Source organism: Clinocottus analis, unplaced genomic scaffold (assembly GCF_023055335.1).
Source record: "Clinocottus analis isolate CAN_PGR_092001 unplaced genomic scaffold, fCliAna1.0.p SCAF_8, whole genome shotgun sequence".
Classification (NCBI taxonomy): Eukaryota; Metazoa; Chordata; class Actinopteri; order Perciformes; family Cottidae; genus Clinocottus; species Clinocottus analis.
In genome coordinates, this window is record NW_027176240.1 from 19,484,193 (window position 1) to 19,508,292 (window position 24,100).

Sequence of the window (24,100 nt, forward strand, 5' to 3'; positions counted from 1 at the left end):
TTGTTGTAAGGAACCACAGTGAACCCTGATTTAACCTCAGCACGCAAGGTACTGTCAACAATCCGCTCGCAGGCTTTTTGTTTTGATTCACTGATTTTATTTTGACATATGGAGCAACCTTGGCCACCATTTGAAGTTGTGTTTTTGGCCACCTGTTAAGTCTTATTTACTGTTCTTTTTAGCTCAGTTTTTTCTTCTTAAAGGGAGATGGATGTGAGGAAATAGCTTATTTTTTTTCTAAGTAATCTAAGTGGCTTGTAAAAGGTGGATAACCATGGTTGAACTTGAAAATAACACATGCCGGTCAGTAAAATGTTTAATTATAGGTTACATGACATAATGATGATAGTGTGTTCCTGCAATGTGGGTACATTGAGCTCTTGAAAAAACGTTGATGTTTTGACATCTGAGCTGGCATAATTTCTCTCTTGATGATGGCTCGAGTTCACCGTAAACTTCACTGCACAGGGTTGTTTAGTCCAGAGAAAAACTTATTTATTGCACATAGACTTTTCTTTCTCAGGGAGCAGCAGTCCAAAAACTCAACCACAACGTTACATCTTTTGGTCAGGGCTTATAATTCCTTTTGAAATTTGCAACATGGAATGTTGCATGCCCGTATTTAGTTCAGGGCTAACAGAAGCCTGTTGCAGACTTAGTCTGTTTTGTGATTAATCTAGATGTTTACCCTGGGCTCTAATGTTTACATTGAGTTCTTAACCCAGCGCTTACTCATCCAGAGCTGATATACGCAGCTGGTACAGGGCTGTGTAATGTAACAAGGTATTGCAACATCAAATCCAGTACACAGGTAAATAATAAGAGAACCGAATGTCCTCACTGACACATAGACCACGGTGAAGTAATCCAGTCACGATACTTCACTCAAGCAAAAAGCTGCATTAGTTTTAGGACTTGGGGGTTAAACAGTTAGTCCTGCATGAGTGCACACGGGCCACATGCCCGTGTGCACTCACACAGATGTGACACTGTGTGTCACATCTGTGTGTACAGCCATGTGCGTCTTTCTATGCACACATAGCCAGAGTTTGTCCTAGTGCAGTGTGGTTCTTTGAGTATTTTCTAACCATGTCCTGGAAAAGGCAAGCTAGACCTGTTTAGCCACCTAGTTCCAGTAATGCCCCTCCTCTGCTGCTCTGTCTCCTCCCCCCCCATTTCCTTCCTGTGAAGCTCACAAACCCTTGCTCACTGCAAATGGTTGCTGTCGACCCAGGCATCCGGTCACACTTCACTTGAATGAACGCGCCATTATCTCACCAAATCAGGGTTATCACAGATGCAATCAAACAACAACAGTGCACTCGGAGAGGTGCACTGATAATAGAAGACCTTTATTGGTATTTATCCACCTCCTCTAACTCAATATATTACTCATATATTGAGTTTGATGCTCATTGTATGTTTGTTAAGTTAAAAACAACTATCAATAATTACCTGGGGTTTTCAAATGCATATTACTTAAATGTACAGGTAAACATGATTTTTTTTATATATTTTTTTATACAAAATATCTGCCTCATGGAAATAAATACATTATTCAGTAAAGAAATATAAAATGTTTTAACTTTGTCAGAAAACAGACTGCATAAAGCCATTAACCTGTTTTGGAGCAAAACAGGTTAGAAAAAGACCTTCCTCTGCATCAACTCATGGAATGATGCCCAAACGATGTCATAAACACATATAGTCATCTTTTCCACCTATAAGATCACTGAGCCGAGACCTCTCTGTGAAATATGGAGAGCAGTTATTACTTCCATTCTCTGAGAGCAATTCCCCTGATCCTACAATTTGCAAACTTCCTGCAGCACATTTTAATTATAGGTGTTGTACCTTATGTGTAGCTAGAGAGGCTTGTTATGCAAGACCTAACCCATGTTTTTGAGCATGGGGGGAAATCCCACAAAGCTTTGACTGTGAATGTTGACCATGCAGAGCAGTGAATACCTGTGTGTTGTATTCATTGTTTTAGAGATGTATGTCATTGTTTTAGAGGTCTGATAGAAAAAAACTGCATGTCCAATTTGCACAAAATACAAAAGAGAGACAAAAGCAATGACAGTGACAGCCCTCCATTTAGCTTTAACCAGCCAAGTAAAGCTAGCTGGAGTGGAAGTGAAATCACAGCTAGCCTGAGCTTAAGCTAATTTAATGACTTTTTCTAATGAAGTTTCCTGTAATTGAAAAATGAATGATGCTCCGATATCGTAGTAAGTCAATAATCTATACAAATATGTAAGATGTGATCAAAGTATCAGATAAATAAGCTGTGTTGTAAGCTACCTTAGCTAAGATAGCTCTAACTAGCTTAAATGCCCCCAGATTTACCAGACATATGCTTTGTAGTAGCTTACAGTAGCTAATATCATACTAAGATTATCATCCTTAATACGATTAAGGGTTGGCTTCCAACTCTAGACCCTTTCTTCTCAACTTTATCAACAGTTTCTGGAGCTACGTCTAAACGTTGGGCAACAGAACTTGACAGTGTTCCCTGTCTAGGTTTGCTTTTTTATATAATAGAAATCACAGAATTGTCCCTTCAGTTACTGTATTTCCCTTTTTCATAAGCAGCCACACCTTGTCACAATCATGTCAACACACTGTGCGGATGGCACAAGCTATAAACTGAGTTCTGTTTGTTCTGCCAACATTTTCACTTGAAAGTTCCACTTTTATACAGGCCGCCAATTTCCATTTTGTCAAGCATACTTTGTGCAATACACACGTTTGCAACACAATGAGAACATGCACACATTACACATAAGGAGCAAGGAGGAACCAGCGTTTTGTGAAAAGTACCCACATCCCTTTCAGGCCAATCCAGCAAAAATACACCATTCAACCAATCAACCAATCAGGAACATTGGAATTTCAGTGTGAGTAAAGGAATGCTGCTTTAGGGTGAGTGAAGTCATCGGTCTGGTTGGGCCAGTCGATTAAATATCTGTACGCACAAACAGAAAGGCAAATATGGGTGAGAGAAAGATTAGGGATTCTACCATGTTTAGCACCTCTTGTGGTTGTATAAACACAGGAATATACAGGGTAAGTTTGAGGCTGCCCCGGCAAATGTTTTTTTAAATCTCTGTAAAATGTGTCTAATAAGTATAATTGGCCACATTTCCTCTTCAAAATGCCGAGACAGCCCTTTGAGAGAAAACTGGTACAAAATATAAGTTTGGAAATAAATAATATCAAGCACAGCTTTCATAACAATTAGATTTGTTTATTGTTGGCCAATAGCTTTCAATGTCATTATGCTGCATGAAAAAAATTCAAAAATGTTATTATGTTTTTTTGTTGTTGTTGTAAGATCTCTCTTTTCTAGAGCCAAATAAAAAAATCTATGGCTCCTTTAAAGTCATTGACTTTCCCATGCATAGGCTATCATCACCACGATACAAGAAAGGTCAAACCAGGACCATCTTTAGTTAAAGCGTCTTCCAACCCGCAGCGACATCAGGGCCAATACTTTGGAGTCCCGCCTCCCGCCTGGGATCCTGACACCGTCATGTCACCAACACACACCTACATAGAGACGACACACAGGCACCCTCTATTCGTCCTACCCAACAGTGACTCGAAAGTGACAGCTTTACGCACAGTGCATGACATCACAGGGCTCCCTCCTCAAACCACACCATACACCCCTGCACCCACTGCTTGCGCTCATGAGCAGCTCTCCTCACATTAACTGCAGCTCTCTCCGCCCCCTCCCCAAACCGTAGTAAGGGGTTAGGTGAACAACTCTTGGCTTGATGAGCAAGTGGGAGCCCAAAGGGGATCCACCCTCACACCAAATTCACATGTCAGGCAAGTCAAATCTTGAGCGCTTCTATGTCGGCAATCAATGGAGAGTGACGCATATGAAATAGCGTGAGTACCCAAATCTGACACACAAAAAAAAAGCCTCTATACAGTTTGTTGGATTTATTAGCATTACATTTTCTGTCACCGTGTGAAATAATGTGAATGACGTGTTTTTTTTTCTTTCATAAAATTCATTTTTAGAGGTTATAATTTTAAAAAAAGTTTTAAAAAACTAGTCTGTTTATTCGGCTCACATTATATCTGAACTCCCTTGTACATAATGTAGGCCGACATAATGAAGGGCAAACCATCGGGCAGTGTGAATGTTCCCCTCTACTAAACCACAAGGAATTTAAAATTACTGCGATCATTGTGACTGGACATTAGTTTGAAACATAGTCATGAAAATATGTGTGTCCTTATTTTAAATACAGTGTATTACAGAGGAGGGATATTCCCTTTTAGCCACAATGTTGAAAGCTGTATAAGTTTATGGGGTTTCATATGTGATAACTTACAGCGTCCTCTGCTGGACAAAAGTGAAAGGTGCATGTACTTGTTTAAGTTCTGTTTAACATAATTGATAATGGCTTTGAGGTTATTTATGTGACAAACATAAAGATATGTAGCTACTGCCAAAAATATATATAGGTTTTTAGATAGATTTGGATGGATCTAGTTGTAGTGATTCAATCTCCATTTCATCTGATCACAAAACTGCTGACAGGACATGCAGTTGGTGCCATTGTGGCAAGAAAAAACAAACATACAGGGATGTGTGCAGCGCTGACAAAGCTGAATGAGTCTAAGGAGTCTTGGGCACAGCAAGATGGCCAACCAAAGTAATTGAGAGACTTGAGCAACATGAATCAGTGGTAAAGATTATCTCCATCGTTTGTTTAAAAGTTCTGTTTTCATGTTCGCGGACATTTTGTTTAATAAAATTAATATGCATATACTAGCACTTCGGCTTTTACATTGTTTTATTCATGTTACTACATTTAACAAACATTGGTTTTGTTAAACGTGTGGAAGAACGTTTAATTAATGAGAGTCATGTAAACTTCTATTCTGAATCATTATGGTTGTTTACATTCCAGGAATTGTCTGTCGTTGTCATTAGTATAATATTCCATACAAATGTCTGTGTATAGTGTGCCATAAGACGTATCATAAATATGTCGTACTATATGATTGCCATTCAAATATTGTATATCGATATATAATATCGATATACAATATCGTCGACCATAAAAATGTCGTAGTATATCCACCCAAAAATGTCATTGCAATAAATATGTCATTGTATAGTGTGAAAAAAATCAAGTAAAGGTTATATGAAAAGATAATATAGTATGAAAAAACAAAGAAAAAAAGAGTCACAGTATCGTATGTCAAAAAAAGTATTTCTACAGCATGTCAAGAAAAGTCGTAAAAACTAATAGTTTAGCATTTAAAGTATTTTTATAAAAAACATTTGGTATAGCAATGTCGAGAGGTTGAAAAAAAACATAAAAAGGTTATAGTCAAAAAGTCCACCAAAAAATTGCTTGAGCAAACGTCTTACATCTTCAAAACTAGCAAGAAACACACTTAAAGTTAATTTACTTAACAATTGTACCAAATATTTATATATTTTAATTATTCTTCAAAACATTTTATTGTCCTGATTTTCTCTCCCAACAAATCCTTCACACAAAACCCTTGAAACGGAGCTCCAGAAACACAGCCGGACAGAGCTCAGAGAGAAGGTCAGTGGTTTAAATGACCTGATGACTGTTTAGGGGTCATCAGGTCAGTTTGCCAATTTAGCGAACCGGCATATGACTGAGGGTCATATGCTGAACGGTAGAGTGTACAGCGAACACACACGATGCCTCCTGGACACTTATTCAAGGATGTTTCCTGGACTCCTAAGGGGTTTTGGGTCTGATAACGTCATCAACCCTCCTCCAGGGGACCCAGTCCGGGCTGATCAGACCCTATGTCTTGTGTCCAGATGGCTCCCTCTTGACTCCATGGCTGTCCTCTTTTTGAGTTACGGCCATCTCTGCCGCTTCAGTGGTATACTCATTTCCCTCTCGCCCTCCATTCCCAAACCGCTGTATGCTCTGGCAGACATTCACACATTTACTTTGTATCTCATTTACTCCTGCTGTGTTTGGTTTGAACTGTCATTACAGTAATATTCTAAACAAAACCAAAAACATGGCTGTTGTCTTACAGCCAATATGACATATATTGTTTTATTCTCTGAACATAAAACATACGTTTCACCTTTTCAATAAAAAACTAATATTCACCCATTGAGTCAAGTGCAACCAATACTGTTGGACTCCTTTAATGACGCTGTCCTGTAATGCTTTACCCATGATGTGCACTTGCCATTTTTAATGTGCGAAATTAAGTTACAAGAGCGTTGTTTTGTTTAGGCCACAAATCACAAAAATGTCCACTTGGTTGTAGATAATAACCAGGAAATAAATTATTGTGACTTAAACTGATTCATACATTGCAGCGCACAGTTAACTTTCCTCCACCTGCTACTCCGCTCTATAGACCAGTCCGCTAGCATAAGAGAGTTAACCTGTAGCCTTCTGCCCTTTTACAGAAAGTTCTCACAAACACATCCCTTCTATGACGTCATTTGCGATACAATGCGCGGTAGGAAGATTTAGGCCCAATCCCAATCTCCACCCTTACGGACTCACAAGATTTGAGGCGCGCTCCGTGAAGTCCTTGAGGGTTTAGGGATGTCCAATTGTCAAATTGTAGAGTGCGTGAGGGCTCTGTGGCATTTTGAGCCCTTTATGAACCCTTTCCGTAAGTCAACATTGGAGGCTGACTTTGCCGAGGGGAATTGCCCACAATGCATTGCAACGTGAAGTTAAACATGCAGTGGAAGAATGGAGACATAAAAAAAAAGGTAAACAAAGAAGCACGTGGGCATTCACCCCGATAAAAAATAATTTCAAATGACTTCTCATCTTGTGAGGAAGACGTTCAAATCAGTGTATAAAAAGAATAAAATAAATACACAATTGTAAACCATCTTTTTGTATGTAAGTCACGTGATGTTGCAGCAGCCCTCATAGACTCACACACTCAACCACTCAGCAGCTGACGTCAGTGAGTCCCTGAGGGTTCAGGCCTTGAAGGTTTAGGGTGGAGATTGGGATTTGGATTTACTCTTCCTTGGTGAGCGCCTGCAATACTATTCAGTCAATACCACCCACGCGTAATGCGCCCTCTAGTGGACTGGATTGGAAATAGCATTGTAGAGAATGCAATGGAATTTCATGGCAGAAATAAACTACTGTCGTAATTTTGATGAAACTTGTTTTAAAGGGTCTTTACAACACAAGACTCATACTCAAGTTGTGTTTGATTTTTATTAAAGGTCCCACAAACGTGAGATTATAATGTTTTTTTGTTTTTTTTTACAAAGCAGGGCTAAGTATGCTAGTGTAAAAGTATTGAAACGCTCCATGGAGAAAAACTTAATATCGAGGACAAGAATAGCCTGCCTTTTGATCATCTTACTACTCCGATTTGTGTTATATTGGATCATTTATAAATCCATATGCCTATGTTATTGTTAATAGTAGTAGTATCAGTGTTAGTATTATTATTATTATTATTATTATTATTATTATTATTATTATTATTAGCAGTAGTAGTAGTAGTAGTAGTAGTAGTAGTAGTAGTAGTAGTAATAGTAATAGTAGTAGTAGTAGTAGTGTTCAAAAAATATCTCCCAAGAAAAAGCTAGGAAATTACGAGGACACGGGAACGCAACTGGAGAAGCTGGGGGACAGGGTCCGGAAAGCGATATTACGCATCCGGTAGAGAGTTGGTCCTTCTGATCAAACTTTGTGGATATAACGCTACGTGTGGCGATGGATCCACAGCCTCCACAGAAGCCATGGGAAAGGCGGATTCCAGGGGCAATGAGTGCGCCTATAAATTACAGGTATACGAGCTATAATAGCCGTGTCAGCTAGCTCGCTATCGTGAGATCCGTTTGTGTATCTACTGGCCGTAAGCTAGCTGGTTCGCTGTTGTTTCTGCGTTAGCTATCTTACGCTGAGGTGATTGCACAAGCCATGTGGAATCAACTAAACAGTTATTTTACCTAGAATTTGCCATTTAAACAAAGCAACGGCTGCATTACTACCTGACCGTCTAAAGTCAGCTAACTAGCTGCAACGAGGCCTTGTCATGTGCCTTCGTCTGGAGCACGAAACATGCTCAGGTTACACTAATCTAATTTTTTATTACGTCGTCATATTAGATACATTTTTACACGCATTACATTTGCTCTCTGCATTTAACCCATGAAGATTAACGTCACGATGCACGTAAACGTCCCACAAAACAATAACTTAAAACTTTGCAATTGTTTTGAGTGACCCCTCACAACTTAGGGTAGTATTTCTTACATGTATGCCGAAAGAAAGACTAACGTGAGATGAACAGCATAGACAAGGAGTCTTGACTGTTCATCTCACGTTAGTCTTTTTTTTTTAAAAGATGGTTCAAGTACACAGAATCATTAATCTTAATCAGCTTCAGGTCCTTGGATAATTTACATATTTCCCATGCTCTTCTGTATACAAAAAAGTCATAACAATTAAGTACACCTGTTTTGATCCCCATGTATTCTTGTCTTAACCTTACCACAAACAGATCGGCAAACTTTGGACCAACTGCAGGCCCCTCCCACTCTGCAGGCGTTCCTGTCCTGACCCGGATGGTGCCCCCGGTTCCGCCCCGTCCCGTCCAGCAGGCTTACCGTCCGTCTTACAGCTCTTTCACCTCCTCCTACAGTCCCTATGGGAGCTCCATGTATGGGGGCTACAGCCCCTACAGCGGCGGCTACGGTGGAGGGGGCTACGGCCACGGCCTGGGAGGGTATGGCCGCCTCTCCCAAGCGGAAGAAGTTGCCCCCAGCCGGTTCGTACAGCAGGCAGAAGAGAGCAGTCGCGGTGCCTTTCAGTCCATTGAGAGCATCGTGCAGGCCTTTGCCTCAGTCAGCATGATGCTGGACGCAACCTTTTCAGCGGTGTATAACAGTTTCCGTGCTGTGCTCGATGTGGCCAACCACCTCACACGGCTGCGTTCACACCTCACCAGGGTTTTGTCAGCCTTCGCTCTGGTACGCACCTTGCGCTACTTCTACCGACGGTTACAGAGGCTCCTGGGGCGAAGGTCAGACACCGAGATCGACGACTTGTGGGCCGACAGTGCCAGTGATGCCCTGGCGACACGCGTGTCCAGCGGGGATAGGGCAGGGATGGAGGATCAGACTGTGAAGTCCTGGCCAATCTTTCTGTTTTTCGCCGTAGTCTTGGGTGGACCCTACCTCATCTGGAAACTGCTGAGCTCAGGCCCTGTCTCTGAAGAGAACGGTGAGACCAACGTTCAAGATTTTGAACTTTTACATTTTTGCACACAACTTTTTAAGTTCAGGAGTCGTCTCTCTTTTTTCTTGGGGCTCTCTGCACTTTAGATCAGCAGCTTTCACTTGTGCCAACAAGGCCAACGCTATTGAAATAGTTTTTACAGCAAATCCCAATTACTGCTGGCAGGAGAGGAAATTAGCCTGCTGGAGTAAATGTGTATGTATTTATTTTATTTATCCAGAATTCCCATTGGTAATAGCAAGGTAGAAACTCCTCTTCCCGGGGTCCAGACTAAAACACTTCATCACAATGAAAAAACAAATATGTAATGAAAATCCAAAGACAAAAAGGGAACAAAAACCTGCAACCTACAAGGAACAGTAAATCAGCAACAATAACATTATTAATTAATTGTTAATGAAATAACAACAACAATGATTAACAAGTCAAAGATTAAAAAGCAAAAACAAGCAAACTACAAGAAACAGTTAATCAACAATAACACTACATATTTCAATAATTTCAAAAAGTGAAAGATTTAACAAAAACAAGCAAACTATAACAATAACACTCGTACTAACAGTAATAAAAAAATAGCTTCTTTTTTTTAAGGCAAGCAGGTTAAGTTTTAAATCCCATATCTCTACTGCCTGAACCATTGGCTCAGTGTTCTACATATATTTCAGATCTGGCAGACAACATTTGATTGGCTTGTTGCAAAGGTCACTGACAGATGGGGGTGAGTGGGGTTGAACTTCCGACTGTTGTCTTTATAAATGAACTGGAATGAAAACTTGCAACACCTTGTGTCTCAGTGACAAGCAGCTGCGTACCACTGCTCTAGATGGTATTGGTAAGAAAGACTTCACTAATCTCTCTGAAGGTCACTACTATTTTCTTCTTCATACAAGTGACGATGTGCTTTGCATTTCTTTATCCAGCCACTAACTGGGCCAGCGGAGAGGATGACCACGTGGTGGCCCGAGCCGAGTATGACTTTTTAGCTGCGTCCGAGGGAGAGATCTCTGTGCGGGCCGGAGACATGCTCAACCTCGCCCCCAAAGGTGAGGGCTCTTTTAACGACTGCTTGATGTTGGTTTAACACTCCAGGTTGTACTCAAACGTAATGGATAATGTTGCAGTGTACAGTGGAAAAACTGGATTTTAATGTCATGAAGTTGCTTGATTTTGTTTCTCACTCACAGCCACCTTGAGTTGAAGTATTCAATATTCATATCAATGTTTATGACATTTAAATTAAATGTATACGGTCATAGAGGATATTATCCTCATCAGGAAGAATTGGGGGTTTCAGCTCTTGATTTTCTGTCTATGGTATTTATTATAAGTGAAAAGACATGAGTCAAATAGCCTGTAAAAGTTTATCTTTTGAGCAAGAAAAACAAAGTTGTCAATAATGGAAAAAAATAACTGAGATAGCTGGTGTTTACACCATCTCGATGAGCTCAGATTGTGACCTTTTTGAGTTTCTCCCCGTGTTCAGAGCACCAGCCCAAGGTTCGTGGCTGGCTGCTGGCCAGTCTGGACGGCCAGGCTGCGGGACTGGTCCCCGCCAACTATGTCAAGGTTCTAGGCAAGAGGCGGGGCCTAAAGCATGCGGAGATGGAGAGGCTCGGTGAGGGGCAACAAGGAAACACTGCAGCTCACCCACAGTCCAACCCTGACCAAGGCTTCACTCCGAGCCTTGTTCCAGCCTCCACCTTGGTCTCTACTGAGGTGCTGCTGGAGTCGGCGTACAGAGAAACTCCAGCCCCTTTCAGTCCGGAAACACCCGGCTCCAGTGTGCCCTCCAGCACGGTGCTGATCATCCCAGAGAAGACTGACCTGTGATGTTTGCGTGTGCGTCCCTTTCTCTGTATGCAAATAATGGACATGTTCACAACATTGGTTGGCTCAGCCAGTATTCGTTTGCGGCGTTTAACTTCCAAAACTTGATTTATTATCAGTTGACTGTGGATATTCGGGGAAAAATCATAGACCTCCTTTGAGAATTTCTCAAAGTAGGACCTTGTGATAAGGTTAATGGACAAAAAGGGTTTCCATACACAGGTTCCCTGTTTTGCTGTTTTGTTTAGAATCAATGTGTCTTAAATTAGGAGGTTATCCTTCCACTTCTTGTACAAGAAAGAAAGTTTAGTTTGTTCTCTAAATACGGCACACTGCTGTTCTTGACATCATGTCTGGTTTAAGCTGTAAAGTCTTGATATTGTTCAATAACAATAATTAACTCAATATTTATCATCGCACTGCTACATCATCTGTATACTGACAGATGTGAGGACAAGGTTTCATGTAATTATTTCTTGCCCTCACATGTCTTTTGTGTTCTCTTTGTGTGGCAAATGGGATTAGATTCTCAATTACTCACTTTGCACATTTTCCGCTGTTAGTCACAGATTGTAATTTTGTAAATATTTAATATAAATATTTTGAAAATAAATATTTTTAAAAATCATTCTTCTTCCCTTTTGTTTAATTAAATTCAGTTAAGTTGATTAGGTTTCATGCTATCAATATAATAGTATTTTTTGTTGTTGTCATATTAAGTACAGGGACTGATGGCAGAAGCGCTGATTTTACGGCAGCTGTCTCTAAGCAACAGGACGCAACTTGCTGCAGTGCGACAACGGGTCAGTAGATACTGACGGAACTAAGCGAACAGCGTTTATTTCTCTATATTAGTTGAGGGCTTAACCGCTGAATTTGCACTCCGACAGGACGTGCATATTACCCCGAGTTACCTGGACTAAACGTGTGATAAGTAGCCACTTAGTTATCGGTTCTTTGCTAGCTCCCTCATAGGCTAGCTAACCTAGCTGATTGAAGCTAATGCTGCCTTCGTGGACTATTACCAAAAACTGTAGTTATGAGTACGGCTGTACTAATGGGAGGATATTTGACCTTGGATATAGCAACGTTACTTTAACTCACGCTTCAAAACTCATGGTGCACTTTTGTTCTAAAATATCTCTGATAATTGTTTGTTACTTAACTTCGAAGACTTAGAAGGACGTTCACACTTCGACGACAAAACGTGAGCAAAATTGTTTCTGGAGGTTTATATTGTACAATTATTTGGAAGAAAAACATCAGCATCCATTAGCAACTGCAGTACAATGCCGCTTACTGCATCGCGAGGGCCTTGGTGATCTTATTGGTCGCGACGTGTAGTATTAGGGTTACAGTTAGGATTTTACGAGGAATACATGAAGGCACCACATCCTGTCCCTCAAAGTTAGCTGGCCAGCATTAGCTACAGTAGCCGGTAGGAGTCAACCCGCAGCATCAGCACCACCCGTACACCATGACATAAACGGGCACCAGTTTAGTTTACTTTACGAGAAGACGGGGAGGAACATCTACGATACCAGATAAGTATGTCAACAACATCTTATCCTGCTTGTGATTTGAATAAACCTATGTGGAAACTGTAGATTTAATTTGACCATGAACGCATCTGATGTTGATGCAGTAGGAGAAGGAGGAGGACGACAGAGGGGCCTGCGCTGGCGTCACTTTTAAGTTTCTCTGTTGTATAACCATGGATTCATATCGTATCAAGAAATGCATGTAGAATGCTTAAATGCTCGACATTTGGCTGTTGGTTTCATAAACAAAATCAGGAAGTTATGACCTGCGATGTATTCAATGAAAAAAAGAATAATGATAACATTCATTTAAATCTTGAGTAAATGACGCATTACACAGCCACCAGTCACCAAACAAAAGGGCTAATGTTAGTATAGAAATATGGCTAACCATGCTAGTTCATATATATATATATATATATATATATATATATATATATATATATATATATATATATATGTTTATATATACATATATATATACATACATATATATATACACATATATATATATACACACACACACATAGCTACTGAGAATGATGATTATCATTTACTATTTATATTCTCAGTTGTGACTAGGCGTATACGTTATTCAGTATTGATGCAATACCTCACATATGATAATGTAAATGTTGTGTGTGGCTGCTTGTTCCTGTCGTACCCCATTTTACTTAAGAGAACCAAATCTTTCATGATTTGGATTAGGACGGGCGCTAACTATTATTTTCATTGTTTATCTGGTAATTATTATCTCATTGCTTGGACTATAAATTAGTAATACAATAAAAAAATGTATACCATTAAAAAGTCATAAACAACATAAATGAGACTTAAGCAATTGTTTAAACAGTTGGCAATTCATTTTCTGTTCATCGACCAGCTATAAAATAGCTCAGATTTGGATATAATGACCATGCTGATGTAGGGGTTCATTCCTGACTTACTAACTTTGGTTTCACGTCTTCTGTAGAAAATGAGCCGCTTCTGCTCAGACAACAACAATTTTCCCTATGACAACAACATCCTGGTTCTGGACATGGTGCTGGGCTCTCTGTGGGGAGTTCCCCAGCCCATAAACTGGGAAAACGTAGCCAAGCTAGTTCCAGGATTCACTCCCAAGGAGGTAACTGGAGCTGGGTAACTATGAGTGCTTCCATCCTTCCATCCACCCGCCCCTCCGTCTGTCCAACGATCCCATCCATCAATCATTTCAGTGGTTAATAGACATGAGGCCTGACTTGTTGATGATAAATAATACTGTGGCGCTGATGTGATCTCACAGTGTGCCCGTCGATTTGAGGAGCTGAAGAGCGCCGGTGGTTTTCCTCCTGTGGACAACCAATGTAACGCCCTGACAGAAGGGAGCACCTCACCTTCAGACGGCCTGACCACTCTGCTGGATGCTGGGGAGCTAGTGGAGACAGGAGTCGGCCAGAGCAGCGGCAAGGTTACAGGTCAGATAACGTTCTTCATCATACTTTGGCCGAGACGATTGTAAAACAGGTATTTAATTGCATTCTGTGTGTTGTAAAATAAAAGCTGAAATTGAACATAACTGTTATAAGTGTGTCATCTCACCTCATTTGCTGGTGTTACAGCTTTTTTCTCTCGCTTGAAACATTTAAGTCCTCCCCAGTCTAAAATGCAGTTAGTTCAAAATTGAACATTTTGACTATGCCTTTTGGTTTACTAGAAAAACCAGTTCAGTCACAGCTAACCATGTCAAGAGAAATGTTCTCAGACCAGTAGAAGACACATACTTCCAAAGCTGTATTTAGAGTATATTTATGTTGTTTTTCTGCAGGTACCAAATCAACGCCTACAGGAAGGGTTGGTGCTGTGGAGAAGAAAGAGAGACGAGTCTCAGCAGCAGAGGAGGATGACAAACCTCAGAAGCCACGAGAGTACGTAATGCGAGCTCACCCTCAGTCTTTACAAAGACGTCTGTAAACCCACATTAACAAAAAATGCTCTATTTTTAAAGGCGCAAAATACAGGATTAAGAGCAGTAATAAAGCAGCAGACAACTATTAACTATGTTCAGATATAGCAGAGTATGAAGTCACCCCCGCTCTGAGTGTTAGTTGAAAATATTTGAACTTTTATGGAGGCTGCCAACCGTCAGAAGACACACGATTCAAGCAACGCATCTCGGTGTGATTGGTCCCTTAGCGCTCGTTGCACTGTTAGCACTTTTAGCGCTGTTTGCACTGCTAACGTTGTTTGTTAGTGCTGTTTGTTAGAGCTGTTTGCAGTTTTTACGTTGTGTGCACCGTTAGTGCTGTTTTCATTGTTCTTGTTGAGAGACTTTAGAGAACAATAAAAAAAAAGCTCCTACTCTTGTATATAAAAACATATTCAGTAGGAATCACTTACACCCTGTAAAAAGTTTGAAGTTCTGTGTTTTTTTGTTATTTACAAGTATAGGTAAATCTTTTTAAATGGTGGATTTTAACTCTCTCCTCACAGTCCCAACATGGTCATCCATGTGTGCGACGAGACTAAGAACCTGAAGCAGGACTTCACTTGTCCCAGAGACCTCCTGGTCAAAGAGATGCGTTATTTCGCTGAGTACTTGTCTGTAGACCCCCAGAGGTGGGAGGAGGTGGACATCTCCGTCCACTGTGACGTGCAGATCTTCGACTGGCTCATGAACTATGTCCGGAGGAACTCCGCGGGGGAGGGGAACAGGGACAAACCCCGCCTTGGTAAATCCTCAGACAAACAATAACGCAATAGCAAATATCACGTTCTTACACATTGGAGTGCCTGAGCTGTCACCTACCTGTTTGTTTAACCTTGGATGGCGCTTGACTTACTGGTGTGTTTGGTGGGCCACCGGCTGTGTGTTCTGTGTTGTGTGTCTGTTGTGGGGTTTCGCTTGGTTGGTCACGTGGTGTTTGTCGGTTACAGAGCCCAGCAATGTGATCTCAATCCTGATCTCCTCCGAGTTCTTGAAGATGGATACGTTAGTAAGTGTTGTGACGCTGGGTGTGGTGATGTACTTCGGGCCTTTTGTTTTTCACATTAAAAAGAATAAAAATGAAATGTATGTATTTCCTGGCAACAACATATTCTAAAGAATATTCACCTGCAGCTTTGTCTGTATAAATGTCTTTATATTTTACAACTGATAATTGGTTATGTATCCCAGTCCAGGAAAAACCAGAGGCCCTAAACATAAAGCTTTGTTAAGTTGATGTTGCATGGACGTGAAGAGTGTAGACGCTCTTTTGCCCGAAAGAGTTATTTAGCCCACTGCTCTGTAAGGAGAGCTAACAGTACAGTAGCAATTCCACAGTCCTGTTTCAGTAGCATTATTGTAGGATTCTTGAAAATCCGTTTATCGTTGCCGTGAAAGGTTGTATAAGAGCAGTTTGTGTTTGTCCACGTTCAGGTGGAGGAGTGCATCCAGTACTGCCACAAACACATGAGCGCCATCGTGGCCACACCCTGCAACATGAACTGCATCAACAGCAACTTGGCAACACGCATCGCCGAGCTCTTCAGCCACAACGAGGCTGACGACATCAGGGACAAAAAAGACAAGTTCAAGAGGTAACAGGATGGGAATGGGGAATTTCGAGAAAGTTAACTTCAATTCAGTTTATTTTACACAGCCCAAAATCACAGATAAAAAATTTGCTCAGCTCCATCCATCATCATCTCTGGAAAAAAGATTTTTTAAAAGGACAGTTTACCCCCAAAATTATCCCCAAATCAAACATAACTTTCTTCTTACATGTAGTGAAATTTATCAATGTGGATTGTTTGAGTGTAAGTTGCCGAGTGCTGGCAATATCAGCCGTTAAGGGGTCCACTTTCTTTCCAATATAATGGGAATAGATGGCAGTCGGCTTGTGGTGTTTGAAGCACCAAAAAAACTCAGTCCAGAAATTATGACCAATATGGATCTATGGTTCTAGGAAAATAGTTCCTTCATGAAACTGCTCAAGACAAGGTCTGTGGATTATCTTGAGTAACCGGGTCATGGTTTATGTAAACCCATATCCATACAGTTGAATTTTATTGCAGAGAAGGCAGACATCTCGACAGACGATTGCTCTGAAACTAGACAACTTTCATAAAAACAATCTCGATTGATAAATACTACATGTAAGAGTAAAATATATTGATTTCGGGGTCATTCTTTAAAAAATTTTTTTTTACCATTTGTCGGTTGGAAAAAAGGAGTTGCTCGATCTTCTTTTGTTCTTGCTCCGGGGCAAACAGGCAATCCTGATTGTTGAGCCCTGTTGGATTTGTATTACAAGTTATCAATGCGATGTGAGGAGAGAAGACTATTATAATAGGTCATCCTCACACATTCAGTCGCCGGGTTAATTTTCATGAAAGACACTGCTATTTTTTTAAACATACAATCATGCTGGAAATTGTATTTCCTTTCTCAAAGCAAATTGTTTCAGAAGAAAATTGAGCGTCTCTTCGATCCCAACTACCAGGGCAAAGATTCCACGGGAAACGCCTCGACTCTCTACAGGTGAGCGGCAAGTCTCAGAGATTCACTGCTCAGCAACAGCTATTACTAGCTATTTTTTCCCCATCATCAGCTGCGCTTAATTTTTTACTCTGCTCTGGATGCCCGACTTGGTGTCTGCCTCACTATTTGTGTGTTTAATCACAGGTGTGGTCTGTGCCTCAAGCTGCTGACTAAAGACACAGAGAGGAAGATTTCTTGCGTCCCAGGGAAAATCAACATCGATGCTCGCGGAGAGATCGTCTATTCGCACACTAAGTATAACAGCAGTGTCCTAAGCATGGATCAGATGCATGTGCTCATAGTTCATGTGTTTGTTCAGCTGTCAGCAATAATGCGTGGACAACAGAAATGTGTCCCGTTTTCCCTTTTAAAAAGCGGTCCTGATCACAATTTGTGTGTAAACCGTGTGCGTGCACGTTTGCAGACAGAAGAGCTGGGATGTGCACGAATACATCCCCGCCCTGTATGAGGAGCTCAAGTCCTGGGTCTCAGTCTACTGGAGAATCTGGGGTACCATCAACTACCTGACCTGCTCCCGATGCCAGCAGGTGTGTGTTTGTCTATCACATGCAAGGTTTTGTGTATAGTTAACACAAACACTCATTGACTAAGTGTGTGTGTATGTGTGTAGGTGTTTGTGTGTGCAGAGCTGACCCATTGCAAGTACCACCCACAGAGTGTGCTGTACTCTGGCATGGGTACTGAGAAAGGCTGGCATGGTGCAGGAATTTACCCCTGCTGCAACCAGAGGGTTCTCCGCTTTGACCCGTCCGGTATGCCCAAGGTATGGACACTCACACACAAACACACACCATGTGTGTACTGATATTCCATAAAATAAAAGAAGAAGAAATAAATCCAGTTGGTCTAACTTATTAATACAACTATTGCATAAACGAAATGCATGCTTTCGTGTAATCTGGACTTTGGTCATTGAAGAAGCTAGATGAAGGAAATGCTGCCCATGTCAATGCTTAATGTGACCATTATTTGTACTTTTCTAATTCCTCTACTTGGCTTGGAAAGTAATCTGCTCAAAGTGTCGTCCCACTGCATGCTGGGACCGACCCCTGTTGTGAATAAATGCAGCTCACAGACGACGCAGAGGTCAGCGAGCGAGAAACGGCTCCACAAAGAGGTGGACGGGTGTAACCGTTATTATAATAGTGCATCATGGGATCACATGCTCTTTCATAATGATTTCTAAGCAATGGGGTATGTTTTATATTTACCACAGAATATAAATATTTGTTAGCTTTTTTTACTACGGTTCTCCTAAGACAAAGAGAGTGTAAAAACAAAGAGAGGACAGGGTAAGGGTACTCGGAGTGAGTTTATTCAGTTATTCAAAAAACATCGACACTCAAGAAAACAATACAAAGTAAAATAAATCCAAATGTCTTTAATGTCCCCACACATCAAGTTACGTGTCAAAGCTTCAGGACATCCTGATGCAGTTAAAGGGAAAGTTCAAATGTTTTGAAGTGGGGTTGTAAGAGGTACTTATCTTTAATCAGTGTAATACCTACAGTAGATGGCGGCCGACATGCCGCCAGTTTGGAGAAACAGACAAGAGTACTGGCACGGTTACGGTGATTGTACTGCTTTGGATGAGGGGGCAGCAGCCAAACATATTTTAGACTCCTAAAAAAATCAATATCAGCTATATTGTGTAACTTTGGTGAATCAGATCTCACCGGTAAAAATCCGAAAGTCACACAATACCACAAACAAACGAACCGATCCCCATCAGAAAAAGCTGTCCGACGACGAGGTAAAGGTACAAATACTTGAAATAATCCGTATGTAAAAAGTGGAGGTCGTCGTCACCCATTGGTTTGTGGGCTGTGGTTTGAAGTCTTGAGACTCTCGCCATCTTGAACTTTGGCCAGCGCTATCTTGTTTGGTTTTGCAACTAGTGAGCAGAAATTTGTCTGAAGTGCCTCAATTCAACCCAAAAAAAAGTGTATACATTTGTTTGTGTGTTGAGGGCTGTAAGATGCGCGACCACATAGTGAACGTCCCCAATGACGAGGCCTGCGACGAGGGGACCTCAGCCCAGACCAGAGTCCTCAATGACCTGCTGCTGCACAGAGATGCAGTGTGTTTGTCACACACACCGCCTGCAGAGGGGTGAGCACCATCGAGTGTGTGTGTGTGTGTGTGTGTGTGTTTGCAGGGCTACTCATTATAAAAAGTTCTGATGAGAAATTGTTTTTCTTCTGTGTGTTAGTGCTGAGAAGAGTCCATCCAGTGCAGAAAAGGTTCAGGACTGCGAGGTCCTCTTGGAGCCAACACTGCTGGGACCTGTGAGAGGAGACGGCAGCACTGTGAGTCCTCTCTCTCCGATGCTCAGCCTTTCTCCCCGGCTCGTACTTATCGTCCACCAGCATGTACATTTTTTCGGATTCTGACTTCTTTCTTTTTCTTTTCAAACAGTTTTCCCTTTTGAAAAACTGGAGTCTGCAACTGGTAGGAGCTTCCCCCCTCATTCCCTTCATCACATTTTGTTCAGCCAGCCGCCTCCATGCTCACAAAACGCACCACGTTGCTTATACCGAGATCTTCTGCTTAGTAAGGTGTCACGTGTGAAGACGATACAGTCGGTATCACTCCCTCCAGGAAATACACAACGCCTCAGTTTTTCTGTTACTATTTGTCTTACATGCGCCTCAGTCAACACAACCTTCATCGATCTACCGTTTAACTGTTCAAATACATTTCAACTTACCATACACAAAATAAGCTTGCCGTTCACATTCCACAAAAAGAGTTTGCTTGTAAATATGCACAACGAAACATTAACATAAATGCCATACCTCGCTGGCTGCACACAGCCGAGTGGGAAATGAGTCCACTTGGAAAACAATAATCTCCAAAAACGAACACTTCGTTGTCACTTTAAACTTAAATCTTTGAGCGGAGTACAGAAACTTCTACCGTTACACGTGTCTTCTTTAGGAGCTCGTCATAAAACAAGTAATAATATTAATTATACTATGTAAACAAGCATATTAAATATGGACATAAATAATATGTATGGCATTTAAAGTCGGTGTCATCGAGCAGCTGAGCGCTAACATCTAGAATGTGTGACCTTTACCCTTCAGAGGCAGCAGACTCTCCTGTCAGAGGATGAGGAGTACACCACGGGGTCAGAGGTCACCGAGGATGAGGTGGGGGACGAAGAGGAGCTGTCCAAGAAACAAGGTGGGGGAGCTTTGTTGCTCTCGTTGGGGTGTGTGTGTGTGTGTGTGCGTGTGGCTTTTGATTATATTTAATATTGATTTAGTATGATTATTTTGTTTTCAGTTCAATCAACGGTTTATGAAGATACATTTTATCCCTCACATCAAGCTTAGTGTTTGTGTTTGATGTCAATTCAAACCATTTTTCTTTTCACTTTAGAGAGTATGATTTCCATTTTGTTTCATATATATATATTCTCTTTATTATCGACCCAAGAGCTTCCTTGTTGCCAGTGCGGTACGTTTTTGTAAAAAGACCAATAAAAAAACAAGTTGAACGAAATCTTAAGTAAAGAGGTCAAACTGAAACCAAAGTATTACGCTTTACATTCTGTACTACCTTGTCATGTGGGTTTGGGTTAGGTGTTGAGTGTTCTGGTAGCAGCTTCCCTCCAACGCTGAGTCACGCTTTAAATGATAAAAGTGAAACGAGGACACAATGAAACCTTTCTCTATATTTAGCGCCTCATTGCACTCGTTTCCATCACGTTTATTTTCATCACTTCGCTGTTGTTACGTTCAGCTCTTTCTCACGATGATGGGAAATAAAACAGTTGCTTTCTTTGGCCAGCAGGTGGCGTCTTGTGCCATCATAGTGTATCCATCATGTTTTCTTTTGGTGTTTTTTTTCTCTTTCCAGCTGCTAAGAAGGCCAAGAAGGCCCACAGACCTCTGAAAAAACAAATGTCCTCCCCTAACTTCCAGCGCAAAGACAAAGCAGAGAAAGTGAGTCAGTGACTTCATTCCTTTCCTCAGTGGAGTAAAATACTGCAGAATGCATCATCATGTTGAACATCCTTTTGTTTTGGTCTTCTGGTGCAATGCTTTGTAAAGCTGCAGCCTAGTGAATGTTATACTGTAGCAGGGGGTATTATTTACAGCTGGAAATATATAATCCATCGATATGGGCATTTTTCTTTTCACAATATCATAATTTTCATTTCATTTAATGTAATTTTGATGCATATAGAGAATTGTATACAAGTTATTAATTTGTTTATCCATGCATTTTTTATTACATGTAAAATGCTCTGAGTACCCTTTAAAGCGCTGTACAAACAATATTATTATTATAATTATTATTTTATCTCAGCTTTGAGGAATTTGTACGTACAGTTGACTCTGAATTATGTATTACTACTAAAAAAAACATTGATTAAACACACGGCTTATTTATTTATTTGTTACGTATTATTATTGTTTATTCATGTGAATTCATCCATAAGCATTTTAGGCTGTTTATTAAACTCTACTTTATCATTCTAATAATTTTGTAACAGTCGCATTAGCTTTAAAGTAATCATGCTAATCGTATATTTGCTCATAACTGTATACTCGAATAACACCGTGCAGCACATATTTACACCCGAGTGGTCGACTAACTTAAAACCTGCATCATTTATCTGCTTTCCCTCAGACATTGTCCAGGGACAACACACCTTTCACGTGAGTCACACGAGGTCATTGAGAATAGCTCCATACTCCTGGTTCACACTTCCGTATCCACAGGATGAGGATGTTGATTCTTATACTTTGACTTAAATGTTTTAATCCCAACGTCTTTTTATTGCATCATAATGCCGATCGCTGTGTTTTGTAGAGTGAGTGTCCAGAAAAATAAGTGGGACAGTTCTCGGTCCATGCGATACAACCAGGATGCTCAGAGAGAGGAAGGTAAAGACTGAATGAGTAATGCTTTCATATTTTTAGGCGTATCAAGCACCTATTCTAATCGGGCCGAGTCTTTTGAACGCATCTTTAGGGAAGCTAAGAGGGGACTTTATTTGAATGTTGATGCCAACTTGGAATTGAAACAAACATTGCTACTTGGAGTTTTCATTTAGAAATTGTTGGAAACTTTCCATTTTGAATTGTGACTCAAAAAATGCTTGCAAAAAAATAAAACCAGGTTAAATTGTTCTTTATTGCGTTTAAATATTCAAATCTGAATTCACGTTTGAATATTGTCCGCTAGACAGAAGGATATGACTCTAATTTCAAACATTAAATTGAATATGGTCAAAGTACGCCCGTAAGAGTTATTTTCACTTTTATTGAAAAACACTTTTCTGTAAAAATATTCCTCTATTGTGGAATTACATCCTCATTTTAATAAAGTCCCCTATAAGCTTCCTTTCAAGTTGTTTTCTGCTGTGTTTTTATTCCCTCTGTGTGTCTCTCTGAACCAGACCAGCGTCGTATGGTGGAGATCATCGGTTACCTGACGAAGATGAGGTTTGGAGACCAGGAGCAGAGCAAATCAAAGGACACAAAAGAGGCAAGCATCTGTTCATGGACACGCTGTTTGGTCTGCTCTCACATCATGTGGTCATGACTGAGCAGTTAGCCCTGCTGTCCTAGTTTTTGCAGCTGCCTGATGTCGGATTGTTTTTGTTCTGGGCAATGTGCGTGCGTGTGTGTGTGCATGTGTGTGTGTGTGTGTGTGTGTGTGTGTGTGTGTGTGTGTGTGTGTGTGTGTGTGTGTGTGTGCTGTTGCTGCAGCCTACAGGGGGTGTCTACTCCAGACTCGAAGCGCAATTTAAGAGTGCCGCTCAAGCCAGACAGAGTTCAGAGAAGACACCCAGGTACTCTTTGCGCACACATACACAATCATCATCATCATCATCATGTCCCATTCAATAACTATTCTTTCTCTGTAGATCTAAAATACGCTACGCTCAGGTCCGGACAACTTAAAGGACCCGATGGGGAAAAGGCTGCTGAGCTGTCTAAGAGACGGGCATGAAAACTGACTGAGAGCTCGCGAAGATGAGGAAGAGGCGAGATCCTTTCGCCAGTGCCCAGTACAACAGAATAGCCCCCCCCATCCACAAAGCACGGCCTCCACTACTCCTATAACCCAGTTGCGGACTCTCTCCCCTCACCCCCGCTCTCTCCCTCTGTGCTTCACTGATCACATCACCAGTCACTTAGCTAGCTACTTATTTGTGCAGCAAGACGTTTGGATACAGCTCAGCTTGTAGGCCAATGCACTGATTAAGCTCTACGTGTGCGTTTATGGTTCAGTCTTGGAGCTAGACGAGGAGTTTCTACAAAAGGACAACGTGAGAAATGCCAGTTTGTTCTTTTCCTTCGTCTTCCTGGACGATCAGAATGGTGTGGATCCCGTAAACTCCCAAGTGATGCCAAAAGGCCAGACAGTTTATGACACGTTCACTGCTTGACACAGATCGCTTCGGTTAATCCGCCAATGCCAACTTATCCACATTAACTCTGTTTGCATTCATGGTCTTCTGTGGATGCTGCGCTTTGCCTCATTCTGGTAGAGCTATAGGTCTAGTTGTTCCCGTATTAGAGTGTGACTGCACTGTACATACACAGGGACCAATAAAACATGAAGTGGTTCGGCCTACGTTCCACTGGGTGGCAGTGCATCGCCTGTGGGGTGGAGGTAGGGGTGGGGGACTGTACTCCCAACTATCAACTTTGCTCCAGTTTGACTGCAACCTGTAAGCTGACCCCTGCTCTAACTTAGATGTCGAAGAATTAAACCCGGGTGGAATAAAAAAAAAAGTCAAACGCTGATCATACTCCTGTCACTGTTGTTTTTTTCCAAGAGCTTAGCGGGCCTTTTACAACTTCCCTGAATGACTAAAAGCCTGTTTGTCTGCTGTGAAGGTCCTGTGCAGAGAAAGCTGTTATCTGCCACTAGGTAGCAGGGTCAGCTGCTGACCAGCGGCTGTGCTAACCTGGCTCTTC

The 24,100-nt window shown here is 41.2% G+C and overlaps 2 protein-coding genes across 4 annotated transcripts; both read left to right on the forward strand.

The window, feature by feature from the left end:
• Window positions 1-7,627: 7,627 nt before the first annotated feature.
• On the forward strand, window positions 7,628-11,650 carry pex13 (peroxisomal biogenesis factor 13). Its single transcript, XM_068568195.1, has 4 exons — window positions 7,628-7,807; window positions 8,524-9,245; window positions 10,181-10,303; window positions 10,744-11,650. The coding sequence occupies exons 1-4, from the start codon at window positions 7,734-7,736 to the stop codon at window positions 11,088-11,090; spliced, it is 1,266 nt and encodes a 421-aa protein (XP_068424296.1). The 5' UTR covers window positions 7,628-7,733; the 3' UTR covers window positions 11,091-11,650.
• A 163-nt stretch (window positions 11,651-11,813) lies between these two features.
• sanbr (SANT and BTB domain regulator of CSR) lies at window positions 11,814-23,915 on the forward strand. 3 transcript variants are annotated; one of them, XM_068568484.1, is made up of 21 exons: window positions 11,814-11,890; window positions 13,602-13,754; window positions 13,914-14,085; window positions 14,436-14,535; window positions 15,101-15,339; window positions 15,545-15,603; window positions 16,029-16,189; window positions 17,046-17,132; window positions 17,277-17,387; window positions 17,557-17,680; window positions 17,764-17,916; window positions 19,123-19,265; window positions 19,366-19,462; window positions 19,572-19,604; window positions 20,243-20,342; window positions 21,021-21,106; window positions 21,798-21,826; window positions 21,981-22,054; window positions 22,570-22,658; window positions 22,883-22,965; window positions 23,041-23,915. In XM_068568484.1, exons 1-21 carry the CDS (start codon window positions 11,819-11,821, stop codon window positions 23,075-23,077), a joined length of 2,202 nt encoding a protein of 733 aa, XP_068424585.1. In that variant the 5' UTR covers window positions 11,814-11,818; the 3' UTR covers window positions 23,078-23,915. The 3 variants fall into 3 exon arrangements, with proteins under 3 accessions (XP_068424585.1, XP_068424584.1, XP_068424586.1); XM_068568483.1 differs by having other exon boundaries at window positions 22,890-22,965; XM_068568485.1 differs by lacking the exon at window positions 11,814-11,890 and adding an exon at window positions 11,900-12,635 and having other exon boundaries at window positions 22,890-22,965.
• Window positions 23,916-24,100: the final 185 nt, after the last annotated feature.

Excerpts from the sequence above, each read along its gene's own strand:
- pex13 (XM_068568195.1), top strand. The coding sequence starts at position 7,734 with ATGGATCCACAGCCTCCACAGAAGCCATGGGAAAGGCGGATTCCAGGG. Across the intron at positions 7,808-8,523 it reads AGTGCGCCTATAAATTACAG|ATCGGCAAACTTTGGACCAA; the intron begins GTATACGAGCTA and ends TACCACAAACAG. Across the intron at positions 9,246-10,180 it reads CCCTGTCTCTGAAGAGAACG|CCACTAACTGGGCCAGCGGA; the intron begins GTGAGACCAACG and ends TTCTTTATCCAG.
- sanbr (XM_068568483.1), top strand. The coding sequence starts at position 11,819 with ATGGCAGAAGCGCTGATTTTACGGCAGCTGTCTCTAAGCAACAGGACG. Across the intron at positions 19,605-20,242 it reads AAAACTGGAGTCTGCAACTG|AGGCAGCAGACTCTCCTGTC; the intron begins GTAGGAGCTTCC and ends TTTACCCTTCAG. Across the intron at positions 21,107-21,797 it reads GCAAAGACAAAGCAGAGAAA|ACATTGTCCAGGGACAACAC; the intron begins GTGAGTCAGTGA and ends GCTTTCCCTCAG.